We start from the raw sequence: 21245 nt of genomic DNA on the forward strand, positions 1-21245 counted from the left end.
TCTGACCAGGACAATGAACTTGCATGGTTGGAGGTTGAGGTGTCTAATCAGATGTGACGACTACTGGAAAAATACCCATTGATGTGGTCATTGGGTCAGAGAAACTGCAAGACATTCAGAGTTCTGGCAAAGCCACGCCATAGCTGGAGCAAGGTCATCAAGTTACGTAATGCACTTCAAACTGTAAAAACTTTGTTTGCTGAAGTCTGTGTAAATTACTTGCACAGAGATGCAAGTGAAGGGAGTATTTAAAGTTAAGGCAGGGGGTTGGGGAGTACCTGCTGAAGTCTGGTCCAGTTTAAAAAAAAAAAAAAAAAACAGCAGCACCGTAATGGGTTTTGTGTTTAACAAGCCTGCAGAAAATGTTTGCACAAGTAGAGTTAAGCAATTTTTTTTCCATGGGAAATTTTATTTAAATATTTGTCATTTTTGTATTGGGAGCCAAGAAAACTGAGTGTGTTTTAGGAAAATAAATGCTTTTAAAACAGGACACTTCATGAGTACTACACACAATTTGACCAAGTAAATGTTGATTGGTGTTCAACAGTTAATTGACCAAGCTCTAAATTCAAGACCTTGGACAAAAACCTTTTTACTACACACCAATTAGGACTTGTCTTGATAGAAAGTTATGTATCTTTCTTTGTTTGTATTATTTCATTCTTATTTTAGTTAGATCATCTGAGGGGCTTTTCCTGGATTATCCGGCTTTTCAACAGATGACTGAGACCCCCTGTGACTTTTTTGCTCCATCTCTGCTTCACTGTAATTTGCTCCCATTCACTGTGTGTGTGTGTATGTGTGTAAGTATTATAAAGTAAATTGCTTTAAAATGTTGAGGTTACTCAGAACACTTTTTTGTTTGTTTTTTGTTTTTGTTTTTTTGGTCAGCTTATTCAGTTAATATTTATAACTGTATTTGGCAGTTACTCATATAAATCCATGTTCTTCATATATGAAAGCTATTTCTGTTTTACAACGTTATGTTCAGCAGACTTTATTTGGTGAAAGAGTTCTTTGTCTACTTTGTTATTGCAGTATATTGTTATGATTTGTGGTTTATGCAAATTATTTTTCCAAAAGAACTTTTTTTTTTTTTTACCTAAAGAAATTTACACTTTGCTTATCTCAGTTTTTATGAAGCACAGCAGAACTGTGAAATAGACAAATCAACATTTGAAAAAAACATGTTTCTTAGTGATGCATGGTAATATGAGCCTTATTATTAGTAGTAGTGTTGTTGTTGTTGTTGTTATTGTTGTTTATGTAAATATATTTATGGTGTTTATTGATACTCAAGAAGAGTACAATGTTTAGGTGTGTTAATATGCTAAAATGTAAGCATTTTATTCATTTTGCTGCATATGTAGCCATACAGAAATAAGTGGTATTTCCCTGCAATGTGATCCAGGTGGAGCTGGTTCTATTTTCTTAATTTTTTGTGTGTGTGTATGTGTGTGTGTGCGTGCGTGTGTGTGTGTGTGTGTGTGTGTGTGTGTGCCAATATTTGTATAATACAGCCATGCAACCCATCCATTCAAGTCAGTCATTAGGTTGTTTTGGGGGGTTTTTAACCTCCAAGTTATAATTGATTTTTTTCCTTTTTCTGAGAAGATGAGTGAATGTTTAGCTAAGATCTGGCCTAGTAAATCTATAGCAATTAGTTTGAATTAATTTTGTTGTTTGCAGTGTGTCATTGTCATGCAATTCTCTGCCATCTGTGTCTTGTGTTTTTGTTTGAATGTGGTAGCCTAATTATGCCCCAGTGTTTTGGTGCATTGCAAATGCAGAAAATTTGGGAGAACAAGTGTTTGTTCATTCCTTGTGTTTAACAAAGCATAACAGTCCTTTTATGGAACTCCCTGAGCCCCATTTGTCTCAAGCTGTGTACTGACAGCCTACTCACTACCTCAAGAGTCTGTGTGTTTGTGTCTGCATTTTTGTCTGTGTGTGCTCTGGGAGTGGATGGCATCTTTGTCATTACCTAACTCAGACAAGTGAAATAACGCAGGTCAGAGCTGGCTTCATTGATCACATAGCCCGGTGCCTCACCATCAACACTAGTAGAGGCCTCATTTGCTCTTGTCTAGACCTTCAGGCCACAGTGAGTTTGATAAGTGGAGGTTAGAAGCCTCCCCAGCTCTTCTCCTCCTGTGCTGCAGCCTATCTGTCTACCCGCTGTCGTTCTTACCCCTGGAACTTCACTAACCATGTGTCAGTCAAACTGACACACTTTGGCTACCTCTTCTCCTCAGTCAGAATGTCTTATGACCTGGGATAGACTTGATGTCTTCCCTGGAGGTACTATATCTTTCAACAGTGAAACAGTGCCTATGAGTAATATGCAGCAAAGCTCAGATGCTGCCAGGACTTTGTTGCTAGCAATATCTGCAAGGGCAGAGCCTACAGCTGCCTCCGGTCTTAATGTGTTGTTGCTGTAATGCTTCCAAAAGAAAGAACATGGGTGAGTGTGGGGAGTTTTAGGAGACTTCTGTCTCTTTGTCTGGTTATTGGGAATTTTGCCGAAATTGTGTTGAATTGTTTTGCACTTTTCTTGCCCCCTAGTGGTTCTATAATTAGTGACCTGGTTTTCTCTGATACAGGGGATGGCTCTCTTGGATATGTTTTCAGTCCTGACCAAGGTTAAACTCGGGATGCACATTGAGGAATTCTGTTGATATCAGCAGATATTTGTTTAAAAAGTTATTCTCAGCATTGAATATTTGTTTATATATGTTTATTGCACTGTAGAAGAGCAAAATATTTAGGACCAACCAAGTTGTTGAAAATAGTACATTCTCAACCAAATTTCCCCATGACTGACTGTGTAGGCAGGTGTGCTCAAGTCTGGACCTGGTGATTTACAGCCCTGGAGAGTTTATTTCCAAATCTAATTGAACACACTCAATCTAATTAATCAGTGTTTAGGCACATCTCTACATTAGAACTAGATGTGTGTAGGAACTAAATTTCTGGGCACCTTTAATAGAAAATGACTTGTATTAATGTGACTTTTCTGTCTCTCTCATTCTCAGATGATTCTGACGGTGTATCTTAGTGATGGTGAGCAGGCTCTGACAGAGGTGCCCATCACTCCAGAGACAACTTGTCGTGATGTGGTGGAGTTCTGCAAGGAGCCAGGGGAGAGCGGCTGCCATCTGGCTGAAGTCTGGCGTGGCAACGGTATGACATTGTTCTTCTCTAGGTTGGGGGGGTTGGTATGAACAGCACACCTCATTAGTCTTATTGCGAGCTGTCATTGGCTATGCTTTACTCAGTCCCCTGATAGGGATTTGGGTCTTTGGTGAAGTTTAGAACGTGTTTTAACTAGACTAATTATGTCGTTGGTGTTAGTAAGACATGTGGCAGATGCCATGGTTTCTTTTGGAAAATTAGTGAACAATGATGTGTAACACTCTCTGACCGTACTCTCTTTTGGCGTCAGATGAAAAAACAGAAAACACAAATTTAGCGTAAAATTATATCGATGTACCAACAGTCAGATATAATTTTTTTTTCTTCAGTATTTAGAGAATCCACCTTTTACATTTACTAGTTTTCCTTCTTTTTGGGAGACTTGGTCTCAGTTTTCCAATGAAATATCCAGAAATATATTATATTATTTTCTATTCTTGTTGTGAACACCTCCAAAGTCCAAGAAATTGGTTGCATTTTCTGCTTCTCACAGTCCAAATAATCCCAAACACATTCAGTGATTCAACTCTATATTCTGGGGTTGTCAGTCCATTATTCTGACAACTTCAGCAGCTTCTTTGTTTAATTAGCATCGGTTTAGTCGTTGTCTTTGTTTCCTTTGCTCAGTAATGGATTCTTGGTTGCTACGCATCCTTTCAAACCCATAGTATTGAGTTGTCTTCTTGCAGAGGACGAATAGAAAACATGATAGAGACACTTTCAAATCTAAAGCAACAGTGAAGCTTGGTTTTTCTTTTCTCTCTCAAAGAGGAGGTCTTTAAGAATAGTTTATCAGGTGGTGACAGTGTTGGCAGGTCTTCTTCAGGACAGTTGTCAGGACTCTCTACATCTTTTAATTATTAATTTTTAAAGCTGTATTGTTGTTGTTGTTGTTGTTGTTGTTGTTGTTGTTGTTGTTTTTTCTTTCTTTCTTTCAGTTGACTTTTCCCTATCTATGCCTCGCTCCTTAAAAAAACTAAGAAAGACAGACATATTTGAAGGTAATGGCTGTTTAGAATGAAAATGAAGTAAATAAAGGGTGGTACATCATACTGTCTTTTAAAAGCACTGATATTAGCTGCTTAAAGTCTTACTGCAAGCTTAAAGCTCTGCATATGCACACTATGTAAAAGTTAGTAAACACCAGCATGCCAAGTGTTTATTCCAAAATCAACTGTATTAATAGAAAGTTAATAGAGAGTAGCTAATTGGAACAGGTTTCTGGATACTTTGTGTTTGTTTTTGAGAAGCAAAATGAAATTCAGTATTTACTAGCAAACAGAAGTGGAATGAATGGAAAATGCATGGATTGATTAGTTTCATGTCCAAACAAGTATTACCAATGTCAGCTAAGCCTTGTATAACTTCAGGTTTACTTGTGTAGATCTGGGAGAGGTGGGTTTGAATGAATGGGATACCTTTTGAAGCTCACAGGAACTGTTTGTGATGGGAGCCTTTTATTTACTTCAGTGTTGTCCAGGTCTGACAGACAAAGAATATAAAAAGTGAACTGATATTCCCATGTTTTCTGCCAGAAACACATTTTTCCTACCCCATTCATTCTACTCTTTATTTTGTTTCTCATTTCTTTTTTCTTTTGTTTGTTTTTTTTTTTTTTTTTTTTTTTTTCTTCTCTCTGTCATCTTCTCACAAAGCCATGGGCCATAGCCGTACCTCACTAAGAGTTCTTCTTTGGTGTGCTCATCACCATGTTCAACAAAATGTCATTTCTTGTCTAACAAAATGTCCATCACAGCAGCTTTTAGTCCTAAGCAGCCTACTGCCCCTAACTCCATTAGTGGAGAGTAAGTGATGGTGATTGCTTGCGGCACACCATTGGTCTCCATTTAATGTCTTCCTGTCACAATATACTGCCACATTCAGAATTACATAAAAGTATGGCTCACCTCACCATGCCTTTTACAGGTTTGTTAGTGGTTATTTTTAAAGTGTTTTTCCTCCCAAATAACTCATGGTTGGTTCCACTACGTTTGGTACTGATAGTGAAATATTACAGATTATCGCTTCAGATGAATGACCACCAACAGTCTGCTGTTCCGATGCATCTGATTTCTTAAGGCTTTATTATGCCCTTGCTTTGTGTGGAAGTCCGTCAGCCATCCATTCCTGCCATCTGGTCTCAATCACTCTTCCAGTTTCTTTTTAGTCCTGTCAGTTTTCTGCTGTATTAGCGCAGTCCATCTGTGCTCAGTCCTTCACTTCTTTACTGGGTGTTTATATGGATCTCCTTGTGTACATGAGCGCGTGTTTTTTCATGCATCCAGTCACTCCATCTGCCCCTCTGTCGTTGGTCTCCAGTCATCAAATGGTGATGAGTAGCCTCCTTTTGCATTGATCTATGGCCCTTTCTCCTGACTCCTTTCTGAAGAGCAGAGTGGAGTTCAAAATAAGCTGATGGCAGGTGTGAGATCAAAAACACAACATTCCAAGTCTATATAAGCCAGTCTAACCTAGGCAGCAACTGCACACTGACAGCACATCACTGTCATAAATAAAAATCTCTCCAGGTGTGCGCCAAGCCTTGATACACACATGTGAGCTGATGGGGTCACCACAACTCCAGCTATGGCGTGTTGAATTCTTGTTTTTATGGCTAAAGAAGAACCGCAGGTAGCAGGCCAATTAAATTATTACTTATTAAATTATTAATTAAATCCAGAGACTGGAATTACCAACTGGTTTCTGTGTCAGTGAGACTCAGTTATGTGTTACTTTAAACATTCTGCCTTGGCAGATTCACACCAGATTGTGATCACATTGTGATGTTAGCCCAATTTTAAACAAACACCATCACAACGGCTTTTCCAGTACAGAAGACGCTAATTTTAACTTCATTTAACTTTGTGCAGTAATGGAAAGATATTTAAAAGCAGTACTGGAAGTCAGTGTCAGTTTTAACCGTTTTTAAACAATTTTAGTACAGTTCATCATAGTCTATCATAGTTACACATTTCACCACAGTTCAGTGAAGTTATGTCTTTACAACTTTCAATTAATAAGAGGCACTGAGTCTGAAAATGTGTCTAGAATTACTGTTCACACAGTATTAAGATATAGATGGTAAAAATGATACAGCAAATATATGGAGTTTTACTTTAAAATGGCCCTGGAACTGTATTTTGCTTAAAGACTGAGCTCATGCTAACCAAGGACCAATAGATAATAATCTAATACTCCAACATTAGTGCTGTTGAATGGCCACTTGCAGATCAATACATCACAATGCATAGATGCCTTTTTACACCCCTATTATTATTATTATTATTTCTCTTATTCTAGTGCTCTAGGTCACTCAGTTTTCATTTGGAGCATGCAGTCTAACATGTGACAAGTGCATAATATAGTTGGCTTTGTCTTAATTACGTGTTATTTCACTCCGTCTGGCCTCCCTCTGTGTCTTTGGGTTTAACTCCAGATGTCTCCCCACCTGCTTGCAGAGACTGGAATGCGTCTTAACTGTCCTTTCCCCTCTCCTAATCTCCTTCCCCTCTGAGCCCCTCTGCATTCCTCTGGCAGGGAGCCACATTTGGGTCAGTCTTTACATCTTTGTTCAGTGTTTGCCTGTGTTCCTCTTTTGGGTGTGGCTCTATTCACATCTTTATTCCTTTCAGGATCTTTCAGTGTAGAAGGTTGAGGAGGAGGATGCCTGTCTTTGGTTACGAAGATCTCTGTCCTGTCTTTCAACCCTTGCACGTAGGGGTATGGGAAGAACCTCTTAGATGTATCGCGATGCGGACGTGAACGATTCTGAATCGATTCATAAATGTTAAAATTCGATTTTCTAAATATTTAATTTATAACGTAATGTTGACGGGACGTAAATGGCGGAACTTGGAAGTGGGTAAGTGCAGCGCCTGGACAGTCTGTGGCAGCACATAACAAAAACACATATGGATGAGTGAGAAATCCGACCTGCACACTGTTCATTAAAGGCCAGGTTAGATCAGGAGTCACAACCCAAATGTTAAGAAGAGCCATTTTGTCCTTGCAACAAAGTCAAACTACCTTGGGAGCTGCAACATTTAATGTCAAGTATGTATCAGTGTGTGCTGATGTCCTAGTATAGGCTAAAAAATATAAACAAGTGCAGATTTACTTGGTCTGCTTTAAGCTTTAGATCAGCTATAGCCGCTTTCCTCCTATCTCCGCCAGGAAACTTTTCCTCAGAAGGAGAGCAGATTATTGTAAAATGTCTGTCAACGTTCAACTCCCCAGATCATTCGCCAGCTTCTTGTTCTAATTTTCCCGTTCCACCTTAAATTCTGCTTGAGGCGATGAATGTAACTGCTGCGCCATTTAAGGTGGAATGGGAAAATTTGAAAGAGAAGCAACTTCATCTTCACAACGTTTTAGAGAGAGACAGTCTCTCACTGCAGATTTAACATACTAGGAATCAACTGCAGTGCTTGTAAATGCGAATCATTCCATTAGTCTCCAAATTTTCATCTTAATCTCGGTCTTTTCATAGCTGCTGGCGAGGTGAGACTTCGTTGCTATGTGACCTTCAGTCACATAGTGAGGCATTGAGGACCAGGGCTTTCGCGCTATGCTGCACACTTTGGAGCCGAGATGTGTCAGTGTCCAGTCTCGAAAAATATTTTACTGACACAGCAACCGCCCCGTCCCAAACCGCCCCATCCAACCCCCCCCAAAATTGAAGTTAAAAAATCAGTAAATGGGTAGGATGGGTGTAACGTGCTGCCACCGGACTCAAATTCCTCAGACAATAGGAAAATAGAAATCCTGTATAGAAAAAAGATGCATCAAGATGCATCGATAATCGTTTTTATAATCGCATCACAGCCCTTTGAATCATAATCAAATCGGGAGGTGCCTGAAGATTCCCACCCCTGCTTGCACGTTTTTGCTACTGATTTCACGGTAATAAGTGCGCTTTCTAACAGTGTAATCTTTCTTTCTTGCAGAAAGACCAATCCCCTTTGATCACATGATGTATGAACACCTGCAGAAGTGGGGTCCCAGGAAGCAGGAAGTAAAGTTCTTCTTGCGTCATGAGGACTCGCCCACAGAGAGCAGTGACCAAGGTGGGTTTTCTTTTTTTCTTCAACCCCAGACACTAAAATGCATCAGTGCTGGATTGGTTTATGCATTCCTGTCATTAAACGGTTCTGTCATTTAGTTAGATGTGAACATCCCACAATCAGTACTGTTTCTTGGTAATAGTCGTTAGGAATTTCCTTTGGTATAACGTAATGCTGAACTTGTCTAGAACAATATAACTTAAATTTCACAATGCTAAAAAGAATATTGATATGTGACTGTTTCCATTATGGTACATTAGCCTCTACTGCAGTGGTTTTCAAACTGTGGGTCATGAGCCACTGGTGGAGTACTGGCAGTGTAGGCACAAGTGGTTTGAGAAGTAGCCGTATAAATGCAGGTGTTTTTTTTTTTTTTTTTTTTTTTTTTTTTTTTTGTTCCCCCCCAACTAAATGAAGCACATTTAGAAATGAAACAGTAACCACTACATTTCTGCGCTCCCCACTGCATCCAAAATGCTCCCATGTTAGTGTAGCTTTTAATATGGGTCATGTACAATAAGCATGGTCAAGGGCTTTTAAAAATGCACTTATTGGATCTTTGAGTGCATTTTCTTTTTGCTGCCTGCTGTGATCTACTTGCCTCTAGAAATATGTTTAAAAAAAAATTCACATTTCAAAAATTCAATTTTTGATGTTGCATAGTGTTTAGTCACTTCTGGTATAAAACAAGCTTCATTTAGACCGATTGATCATAGTATTTAGAGTTCAGAGCTGGTTATTCTGCTAAGCTATCTGACACTAGTATCGCAACAAATTACAATGACATAATATGTGACTGAATACTTTAGACAATATAGTGTAAGAAAGTATGAGAACTGGAAAAAAACATCAAAATGTGACACGTCTATAATTAATGGCTGTTATCAAATGAAAAAACATTTTGTGCTGAAAAGTCTATATTTTTGAGATGATTACCTAAGTAGGAAAAAGAAGGTAAAATGGAAGTCAATATAATGCTTCCTGCTGTCTTGTCCAGCGAAAAAAGTAGTTCACTTTACATAGTTATCAAGTAAGTGAACACAGTACATGATTTTCAAGCTATCATTTATGGAACGTCAATGCATCTACTGACCATAATCTTTGATCATGTTAAGCAGAGCTGCTAACTAGGAGAAAGGAGCTGGTTAGCATTAGCTTTGCTAGCATGCTAACAGCTCTGCTAACAGCTCTGCCATCAGCAAGAATGAACTCGAGCAACCGCTTAGAGGATGAAATTATACCTTTTTCTGAGGTGTTTGGATCTGCAGCCTGATGGGCCATCTTAACATTAGCTTACCAAGAAGGCTACAGACATTGCCACACATCATAGAACAGGCTTGATTCTCAAATTAGTGCTCTGTTGACATAAATGTAGATGGTAAAGTTTTTTTTGTTTTGTTATGTTTTTTTTTTTGTGGTGTGTGGGACAGAGCTTAGTTAGCAGGCCAAGCATGCCATTATCATGATTTTAGCTAACTAATGCTAAAACAACACCTGTTTAGACAAAAGTGCATGGTTGACAGACTGATGTTGGAGTAAAGGCCAAAACTGAACACATTTTCTACCTATTTAAAGAAATTGTGTGGTAAGGATACGGGTGGTATCATGCTTAGTTTTTCTAAGGTTTTTCCAGTCTCTGATTTTCCTACTTTCTGTTAGAGCCCCTGTCTGTGAACTCCCACACCACTTATCAGTAGAATATAACTCTGAAATATGACTGAATGTGTTTTTGTTTATTCGTTAAGATGTGAAATAGAAATCTGACAGCATATGTAAACATAATGATGAAGATAATTATCACAGTATTCTGTATTAAAGTCATATTGCTCAAGCTAAGAACAAAGTACAGTAACTGATTTTACTATTTATCAAATTGGAAAACAGATGTTGGAAGAAATTCCTTGCTGCACAACACTGTGGACGCAAACACTATAGGTGTGAATAGCCAATGCTTGCTAGCTGTAGCAGTCACACCGCTGTGTGTCAGACAGGCCTTAGGGAACAGTGGGTGCAGATTCAACACTCAGTACCTATATATATATATATATATATATATATATATATATATATATATATATATATATATATATATATATATATATATATATATATATATATATATATATAGCCAGTTTTGCTCAGTTTTCTGTTTTTTTTTTTTTTTGTTTTTTTTTTCTCCATCGACAAGCCATGGCAAAAGCATATAACATCTTACCCTCTTTTTCCTACTTGGGCAGTTGTCTCAAACCTATAGACTTAGTGGATGATGTTCATACAGCACAATTTTTTTTTTTTTCATTTGAAAGTGGCCGTTAATTATAGACTTGAAGTCACATTTTGATGTTTTCTTTTTAGTTCTCTTACTTTCTTACACTATATTTTCAAAAGTATTCAGTCACCCATCCAAATAATTTAATTCAGGTGTTCCAATCACTTCCATAGCTACAGGTGTATAAAACCAAGTGCGTAGGCATGTAGACTGCTTCTACAAACATTGGTGAAAGAATGGGTTGCTCTCAGGAGCTCAGTGAATTCCAGTGTGGTACAGTGATAGGACGCCACCTGTGCAACAAGTCCAGTCGTGAAATTTCCTCGCTACTAAATATTCCACAGTGAACTGTCAGTGAAACAATAACAAAGTGGAAGCGATTGGGAATGACAGAAACTCAGCCACAAAGTGGTAGGCCATGTAAAATGACAGAGCAGGGTCAGTGGATGCTGAGGCGCATAGTGCGCAGAGGTCACCAACTTTCTGCAGAGTCAATCGCCGCAGACCTCCAAACTTCATGTGGCCTTCAGATTAGCTCAAGAACAGTGCATAGAGAGCTTCATGGAATGACTTTCCATGGCCAAGCAGCTGCATCCAAGCCTTACATTACCAAGCACAATGTAAAGTGTCGAATGCAGTGGTGTAAAGCACCACCAGTAAACTCTAGAGCAGTGGAGACGTGTTCTCTGGAATTGGAGGAATTAGAATTAACCATTTCGAATCACGCTTCTCCATCTGGCAATCCAATGGATGAATCTGGGTTTGGCGGTTGTCAGGAGGGCGGTACTTGTGTGACTGCATGTGCCAAGTGTAAAGTTTGGTGGAGGGGGGGATTATGGTGTGGGATTGTTTTTCAGGACTTGGGCTCAGCCCCTTAATTCCAGTGAAAGGAACTGTTAATGCTTCAGCAAACCAAGAGATTTTGGACAATTTCATGCTCCCAACTTTGTGGGAACAGTTTAGGGATGGCCCCTTCCTGTTCCAATATGACTGCTCACCAGTGCACAAAGCAAGGTCCATAAAGATATGGATGAGGTTGGTGTAGAACAACTTGACTGGCCTGCACAGAGTCCTGACCTCAACCCGATAGAACACCTTTGAGATGAATTGGAGTGGAGACTGTGTGTCTGACCTTGCAAATGCGCTTCTGAAGGAATGGTCAAAAATTCCCATAAACACACTGCTAAACCTTGTAGAAAGCCTTCCCAGAGTTGAAGCTGTTGTAGCTGCAATGGGTGGGCAGACATATTAAACCCAATGGATTAAGAATGGGATCTCACTCAAGTTCATATGCATGTGAAGACAGACGAGCGAATACTTTTGGAAATATAGTGTATTTTTATTTAACTTTTTTTGTTGTTGTTAAAATGAGAGCCAAATTGAAAAGCAACACATTCTACGTCACTCACCGTACAGAGGCAGTATGTGTGAAACAGTCTTACTTGTTTGTGCTGTTAGGAATGCCTGCCATTCATAATACAATAGTGGACTTTTCAATGCTCCGTTGGTGTCACCCTAAACGATAAGGGCAAAAAGCATATTGTTTCAGCTAGCTGGAGTAGTCTGCTATCGGGTTATGCAAGGTTATGCTGGCTTTAAGCACAGCTATTATGTTATAACATGAAGCAAAGCTTTACTCAGGTTCAGGGTGTTCAGGCTGATGCCATATAATACGGGTCTCTGGCAGCCCTGCTGCTGCTGCAGGGAACAGAAAAGCGGTTAAGTGATGGTTACATAACTAAGCAGCTTGTTGTGTAATTGGACTGGGTCTCTGTAACCCCTGTGTCCTTTCTACACAGGTTCACCTACACTAGCTCACACACACTTGAGCACTTCAGACACATGCAAAGTTGGCTATGTGTTCTGTGTACTGTTATGTACTGTTCTGTTAACTTTATAGAAATCATTTATACTGGTTTTGTTTGAATTCAAGCTGCAGTGCAACAGCAGACTACTCATTGAACTATACCTGCATCTCTAGCTGCCATGTGCATGTGTTTGGCTTGGGGCTGAAAATCAATTTAAAAGAATTGTAAGAGCTGCACTTATAGCTTGCGAAACACCTGTAGAAGAGTTACACCAATCAGAAGCAACTAAACACTGTTTGGCAGTTTGGCACACACTGTCCAGTGTTCAAGGCTTAATCTAGAAAAGTGAGTATTCTGCTGTTCTGGTTAAAACAAGACACAGGCATGAACTTAATTTGTTGAAAATCACAATTTTAATGGCAGTCACAGTATTACTTAGAAACATCAAAATTAGTTATTTTCTCCCAAATCATTCAACCCTAGTCTGTCTGTGCAGAGCACTCTGGAGCAAAGTTTTGGAGTTTGGGTCCATTGAGCTGGAAGGCATTGTCTCCAGTGGAGGGTGTAAAACAGGCATCACCCTCCACTGCTTGGCCGGCTGTCACACTCCCTTAGCAGGCTTAAGTACTGTCTGCCTGATCACAACCAAAGCCAAGCTCAAATTCTGTCTCTCACTTTGCTTCTCCACTGCACCAGCACACTACAAGCACTTTCTCTCTTCCCTCTGCTCTTTGTCCCCACATTTGAGTCCACATATTTGATTTCTTTGTTGTTTAGTGTTATGGACAGCCTTTACCCAGATGCACTTTATTTGTGTACTAATATAGTTGTACTGTGTGTATGTGTAGATATCCTTGCATTTTAGTCATGTGAATTTTCTGTGCATCACTGCACAGTGCAAACTTAACAAGATGTGAAAGATGACTAAAACTGCCTTTCTTCAAAAAAAAAAAAAAAAGGCACCTTGACAAAGTTGATAAAATAATCTGTGATTCTTCCTGGGTTTGGACATAACAGCATTCTGTGGACCAGTGTATTTTGTTTTTCTGCCACTGGCATATGCTGGTCACCAGTGAAACATGCCAGTAATGAGTACAACATTTAAATCAGCGAGTGAAATGTATGTTTTGTTTGTTTATTTTTTTAAAAAATTTTTCCCTCCATATCCCATTTGAAATGTTAATGTAATGATTGATTGTCATTATTAATGTTTAAAACATGGCATTTAAAGATATCACAATTATGTGCCGCTGACTATTGCTTGCTCTGACAAACACTAACTAACCCTATGTACCAGCACATTTTCTTGAGCGATTATGAGCTCCCAGTATAGGTTTAGCTACAGGTTAGAAGTGTAAATGTCTGCTTAAATATGTAGGCTTCAGTTTCATTTGAAGAAAACTAGCTTGTGGCAGGAGCGTTATTTGGAATACCATACTGTACATGCAATGGGCCTGGAAGAAACAGACATTTAATATGTTACTGGTATATGCCTGTTATATGCCAGTTTGAGTGGCATATGCCTGTGAAGATTTGAACCTGCCACTGATTCCTGTGACCTACTACGATATGACACACTTTTATTGTCAGATTTCTTTTAACTTTTTCTTGCATCATAGCAGCTCCATGTGGAAAATAAGGGGTAGGAGGAGTGAAAGATGACAAACAATCAGACAAACATTACAATAATCCACAACAAATACACTTTACACAATTGTCCGATTCCACTGTACGCCCTACTATCTAATATCTGTGAGTTACTATGTGCTCTTGCGCTATTTTACGAGAAGTATTCACTCACCCATCCAAATAATTTAATTCAGGTGTTCCAGTCACTTCCAAGTCCATAGGTGTATCTAACCATGTGCCTAGGCATGCAGACTGCTTATACATTTGTGAAAGAATGGATTGGGAACAACGTGAAATTTCCTCGCTATTAAATATTCCACAGTCAACTGTCAGTGATATAATAGCAAAGTGGAAGCGATTGGGTATGACAGAAGCTCAGCCACAAAGTGGTAGGCCATTTAAAGTGACAGAATGGGCTCAGCAGATGCTGAGGCGCATATTTCGCAGAGGTCGCCAACTTTCTGCAGAGTCAATCATTGCAGACCTCCAAATTTCATGTGGCCTTCAGATTAGCTCAAAAACAGAGTAGAGACCTTCGTGGAATGGGTTTCCAAGGCCAAGCAGCTACATCCAAGTCTTACATCACCAAGCACAGTGCAAAGTGTTGAATGCAGTGTTGTAAAGCGCTGCCACTGGACTCTAGAGCAGTGGACACATGTTCTCTGGAGTGACGAATCATGATTCTCCATCTGGCGATCCGATGGACGAGTCTGAATTTGGCGGTTGCCAGGAGAACAGTACTTGTCTTACTTTATTGTGCCAAGTATAAAGTTTGATGGAGAGGGGATTGTGGTGTGGGGCTGTTTTTCAGGAGTTGGCCTCAGCCCCATGGTTCCAGTGAAAGAACTCTTAATGCTTCAGGAAAGCAAGAGATTTTGGACAATTTCATGCTCCCAACTTTGTGGGAACAGTTTGGGGACGGCCCCTTCCTGTTCCAACATGACTGCGCGCCAGTGCACAAAAGCAAGGTCCATAAAGATGTGGATGAGCGAGTTTGGTGTAAAAGAACTTGACTGGCCTGCCCAGAGTCCTGACTTCAACCCATTAGAACACCTTTGGGATGAAAATTAGTGGAGACTGCGAGCCAGGCCTTCTCATCCAACATCACTGTCTGACTTAACAAATGCGCTTCTGAAAGAATGGTCAAAAATTCCCATAAACACCTGCAAAGGGTTGGCCGACATTATATTACACCCAATGGGTTTAGAATGGGATCTCACTCAATTTCATATGCGTGTGAAGGCAGACAAGAGAATACTTTTGGCAATATAGTGTACCTAAACACGTATCAGTGTCACTGCCCTGACGTATTTGTGTTTGTTGTTTGTTTGTCACGTTATAGGCAAAATCTTGGAATTAGCTATGGTTTATTCTGAAAATAATTAGATATTTTTTATATATATATATATATATATACATATATATATATATATATATATATATATATATATATATATATATATATATATATATATATATATATATATATATATATAAATTCATATAATCGTGGAAAGTTATAATCCCTCACTTACATCAGTTATTGCAACCAACTGCACTGTATATAGACAGGCATTTTTTGGTTAACCTATTCAATATTTTCAGACCTCAAAATGCAAGCAAATGTAAAATGTACTGTCATGGGAAACACAAGGACATGTAGCATGTGTAATTGTGTATTTAGAATGTTTTGTAAATCTTTCAGTGAACCTGGACATAGAGCTTGATGATATGGCAAAAATACAGTATATTGATACTTGAAAATGTTTTCATGATATACAATACATATCACAGTGGTTTTTTTTTTTTTTTGTGACACAGATAAGTTAGAAAAGACACAAAAAATATTACACACTGCACTGCTGTTGCACCAGTTAAACAGGACTAATTATGCGCTCTTAGTAATGAAACAGGCAGTTGTTTAGTGTTTTGTAAGTACTGGCTTTGTCCAGGTTATGCTAAGGAAAACAAACTTTATCATGATAACGATAAAATATCATATTACTACCACTACCTGGACTAATTATTAGTGATGTTGCCTGGAGTTGTTGAATGAATCCAAATTTCCCTTGTGGGATTAATAAAGTTTCATAAAATTTTGAACTCTCTAAAACATAATGATCCTAAACTATGAACTTTTAGTATATTATATACTGAAAGAATGTGTAATGAAAGTACTTTCTCCACATCGGGCCTGAGCTGAATAAAGATACTTTTCAGTTTTTACGAACCTGGTATTATCATGTCAGACAAAGATTAAATTGTCAAATAGTATGTGTTTTAACACTTAGTACACATGCTTATCTACTATATGATTGTGGGTTTCTTACACTTTCTTCCATTACTTACAGGGAGTCAGCAGTCTCAAGAGCAGTCTAACAGAAGGACTGGAAGCAGCTCGGATAAACACAATGAGAATGGGGTATGCTTGTCTCTTGTTTTTTTTTATATCGGGCATTATTGTATGTAAGACGGGGATTATTCAAGCACAGACTCTTGGAGGGATGCCTTCTGTATTCAGATGATGTGTGTTGATGCATAATGAGTTCTAAAGCACAATGCAGATTTGAGAGTCAAGTTTTTGCATGTACATTTAAGCTGCTGCATTGCGAGCTCTCTCTGTTGTTCTGTAGCTAAAGCCGATCATCTGCCATCACACCCACTAATTCTATACCACATTGTTTGATTAATGGACTGTTACTGTCAGAGCTATTCATGTTTAAATGAATCCTTCTTTGACCGCCTATAACTTAAGACTGCTCAGATGATTTAACATCCAGGTCATATTTCTAGTTCAGTCATCCGTGTGTATACTGTACCTAACTCTTGGTCTGTTATGTAGTTCTGCATTATATGGCTGATGACTGATGGCTGAAAAGGCACTTTTCAGTGTTGCAGCTTTTTTTTTTTTGTTGAAGTCACTTGCAGTTGCCTTTGCTGTTCTCTGCTTCCAAGAGCTAGTACAGCAAGATACGTTTTCTTTCCATGATGCAATTTTATCTACTTTTTAGAGGGGTACTCCACATGTGCTGTCTTTCATGGAAATTCCACAGTGTTCGTCCTTTTATTTTTTTTTTGTCATCCACTTGATGATAAGAGCATCCTTCAGCATCACTCTCCCTCCAACCATCTGGCCCAGATTCCGGCAGGGGAAAAGCTATGCTCCAGGAAGCGGAACTAATTTTACCTTAAGGGATGGACATGCAGGGCTGCAGACAAGCAATGCTGGAGATAAGAGTCTTCTTATGAGCCTCAAACAATTATATAGCATACAACTGATTTTGCAGCCCCCACTTTCCGTCTTTGTTTCCCTCTCTGCTGCTCTGTTATCAGTGTTCCCTTGAGGGAAAGAATGACAGACCATAAAAGACACACTCCACTACCTCTGCTTGCGGTGGTTAGCGAGGGAACTGATTAACGACAATGCACTAGCTGCAGCCACTCAGGCATGGACACCCACCACACTATTTTTTAATACTCAGTGCTGTGACAGGCAGGCCTGCTTAGACTTCAGCTACTGTGTATACCTGCCTGCATGGTCAGACATGTAGTTTACTTTCTCTGTGTTGCCTTTGACATTCTAATAAGGGTCAGTCCACCTACCAGGGCTGTCCTAGTCCAAATCTGAAGTGCTGTGTAACTGGAAAGCGTGGTGATCAGGTCATAAAAGGCATGAATAATGACTGATTTGTAGAGGTGTGTCGAACACAGCTGCAGCAGATGCCAGTAAACACACATTTAGAAAATGTACAAATCCAGAGTACAGAACTATGCAAAAGTTAGAGACCCTTTTTATTTGTTGATTATCCAGTCAAAACCAAAGCTAGATAAAAAAATAAAAGCTATATTTTTGTTTGTTTGTTTGATTTGCTTCTTCTTCTTCTTCTTCTGTCCATTTCCTTGTAGTGTAGATGTATATTCTCAGAGTTATAGGATTAATAGAAACACTTATGGATGTTTTTGTTGAAAGATGTCTCTTTCATTGTCATTTTAATTTGGTCTTAATCCAGCCTATTATACTGGATCAATCTGTAGAATAGGCTAACGGTATATATTTACTTTGTAAATATTTGCTTTACAGTTGTTTCACAGTTTTAAAATATGATGTCCTTTGAACACCCTTAGGAAGTGCTGTGTGTTTTACAGTAAGTCTAAACATCAGAGCCTGTGTTGGTATTGAGTTTCACTCACTGTCTTTCAAGGCTGCAATATTTGTTTGGACCTTTTAATTGGATGACGCCCCGTTTGTTGGGCAACTCCCAAAAGCTTGCCATAGTCTGCCCCCCCCAATGGCACCTTTAAACACAGTCAAGCTCAGTTTAGCACACCTCCATGCTTAAAGCTGTACACCCTTGCTGCAAGGCTTAAGCCTGACCTTAGTTGGCACGCAAACATCACTCTTGGCTCTGCTTGGGTTCACCAGTAGTACAATGTGTGGCAGGTTGACCTAACAGACAGGCCTTGTTTTGGTTTTGTTGTCTGGTTGCTCCTTTATAATTTGGGGGATTACACCAGTTTCATGACATAACAACCTTTAAGAGGATCAGTGTCCTTGTTATCCCCCAGCTTTACTGGAGCGGGGCTGTTCTCCGCCCGTCCGCCCCTTGATCCAGGCACAACCTTTAGAACAGAGACCAGGCACACCTTTTCTCATGCACATTCTCACTGTGGGTGAAAATCCGTTGACATTTTATGATTTGATTTGATTTTAAATGAGGGTGTCCAGCACACTTTATTCCATGTATTAGGCTTTCTTTTGTACCTCTCTTTTTTCATCAACTGAAAAGGTTAAACTAAACAAACTAAAGAAAGTTAACAATCAGAATATTTGACCTTTTTGTATATCATAACAAAACATTGTGGCTCCAGAGTGGTAACCTTACAAGAAATGTTACATTATTAACTATTACATAAAATTAAGTGTTTTTTTGGTCATTTTGTTTATTATTGTTCCAATGTCATGAAATGAACACACTGTAAAGAGCAGCTGACTTTCAAATCCTGTTTTAAAAAAAAAAGACTGGTTTTGTTTGATGCCAACGTCATGTATCATAGTTATTACTATAATTTCTCTCATCGGAATAGTGTTGATTTTCATCTAAGAATCAGTCAATTTTCCTATTCCTACTACTCAGCCATTCAGAGCCACATCAGCGCCTTACAAACAGGGTAATTCCTGTGCACAAGTTCAATGTAAAGGGGTGTTACCTGTTCCTCTTTATGTGCTAGTGGGTGGTCTCCTTCCTTACATTCTCCTCTCATCGTCTAATTCTCTTGCACTCCTCACGCCTCAGGCCTTGTCACAGGGGCAGTGTGGCCTGGATGCGTTGGAGCGTAGTTGTGTTTGCCAGGGGCTCTATGAGTGGAGCTCGTCTTGCCCAGCTTGAGTAACCCCCCTCCACCCACACCCCCTTCTCATCTCTCTCCCTTTCTGACTTCCCTCTCCATTGCTTTTTGCCATCTCTATCCATCTCTCCATCCCTCATATTCTACTCAGCAGACCTGACACCCACACAGGAAGGATTTGCGTGAGGTAAGACTGCTTTGGATCTAGAGAAGACAAGTGTGTTTCACATCATGCGCTATTGAATGTTCCCAACAGTGCAGCTTAATTCACTTATTTGCTGCAGCAAACTGATTAGTTTGGCAATAAATGTTTGGTTTTAGTCTATACTGTGTAAAATTATGCTATTTTGGATCTCTGAGAGGTGAGCCTGTGCTCTCGTTTGCTTTAGAGTTGCCGTATCCAGCCAGGGCAGTTGCTCTTGTGTGAAACATGCTGTCCATCACAAACAGAGCTGTGGAGCTGCAGAACTCTGCACTGTGTGGGCAGTGAAACCAGTGTAACTGACAGAGTTGAAGCTAGTTCGGTCTGTGTGGGCAGCTTCTCTCTGCAGGGATTACATGTTCCAGTCTTTGCTTTCTTTTTTTTTTGCCTCTCGTCCCCCTCAAATCTCTTACCATGCTCAAACTAGCAAAGCAGAGACCAGAAAAGACAATTTAGTCTTAAGTAATAGTGAAATTTTGTGTTTCCTGTAACTTTTATTGCTATTTAGGTATTGTGTTTTCATCAGTGTTTAGTCAAGCCTCTGATATATTTGGCAATCTTTAGATTTTGTCATTGTGGACACAGTTCTCACATTATTAAGTTCTGTATATGCATGTGGTTTGACTTGCTTATACTCTGCCAGCGCTTGTGCACGTCTTGTGTACTCCTCGTTATTCACCACCACCATCACTGTGGTATTTTATTTGACAAGTTATTATCAGCAATAACAAACGGAGGTACCAAGAGAGACTGGTGAAGATCACGTCTGCCATGTCTGGGAATTGTAAAAGTTAAATGTGATGTCATTATGGTAGTAGTGAACTATACTCCCTACAAACAACAGAAATGGACAGTAAAACAGAAATTGGGACACTAGTGAGGTTGTCTTGAATTCAGAATAGCATTTAGGAATTTTTTGTCGTGAGGATGTTTCTGTAGTACTGTGTTCTTATCTGGAGTTAGTATAAGATTATGAACTTAAGAACTTTTGTTCTGTAACAGTTAATGTCATAAATTCAGTTCTAACCGAAGTTGTCATGGTGACTTAACAGACAGGATTTTGGAGTTAATACATTTCTGTAATACACCCCTGGTCAGACACAGATTATCCCAACATCCCTGCATCTTTTTATGCTTTACTACGATCTGCACTGCTCTTGAATCAAATGCCAGTGACTTCTGCTCTGAGATAAACCCAAGTATGGAAAGAGGATTATAATGTTGTTTTCATACCGTAAGTGCAATTGCTGGACATAACTTATAGATGGTCATGTGGAACCTAAAGGATGAAGCTAGCCTCAGCTAAGAATTCCCCACGTTTGATTGTACCACATTCATCATTTGTTGTAGGCTACAGTTAATATGTCTACATCTTACTTTGCGCAGATGCTCCATGCTGACCTAAAAGTGATGTCCTGCAGTATTTACAGCCTGGTTTGGGTTGTGCAAGTTTTGTGTATGCACAAAAATGGTGTGTATGGTATATTTTTTACAGAATGAAGCAGATTTAGTGGGCTAGTCAGCAGCCCACTGCTCAGTCAGGCCTTCAGTTAAATAGCCTTGTTGGCATTTCTCAAGGAACAATTTCTCGCACTGTTCATTTCTATTTTAATCTGAACATAATCAGTGTAAATGTTTACTAAATTTATCTTAAAGGATCTGTTTGTGAATCAAGATGTATTGCATGATGAAAAATGGCTATATATTTGTCAAATATAGTTACTCCATCTACT

General features: G+C 39.2%; 1 protein-coding gene across 4 annotated transcripts in view; it reads left to right on the plus strand.

Moving 5' to 3' along the window:
- Window positions 1–21245, plus strand: part of ppp1r13bb (protein phosphatase 1, regulatory subunit 13Bb) — a 63050-nt gene that overhangs the window by 15300 nt on the left and 26505 nt on the right. For all 4 annotated transcript variants that reach the window (XM_017710472.2, XM_017710470.2, XM_017710473.2 and 1 more), the window contains exons 3-5: window positions 3036–3183; window positions 8142–8261; window positions 16316–16386. In XM_017710472.2, coding sequence (XP_017565961.1) covers window positions 3036–3183; window positions 8142–8261; window positions 16316–16386 — 339 coding nt within the window. The remainder of the gene's footprint in view (window positions 1–3035; window positions 3184–8141; window positions 8262–16315; window positions 16387–21245) is intronic.

The sequence above is a fragment of the Pygocentrus nattereri genome, chromosome 4, assembly GCF_015220715.1.
Source record: "Pygocentrus nattereri isolate fPygNat1 chromosome 4, fPygNat1.pri, whole genome shotgun sequence".
Taxonomy (NCBI): Eukaryota; Metazoa; Chordata; class Actinopteri; order Characiformes; family Serrasalmidae; genus Pygocentrus; species Pygocentrus nattereri.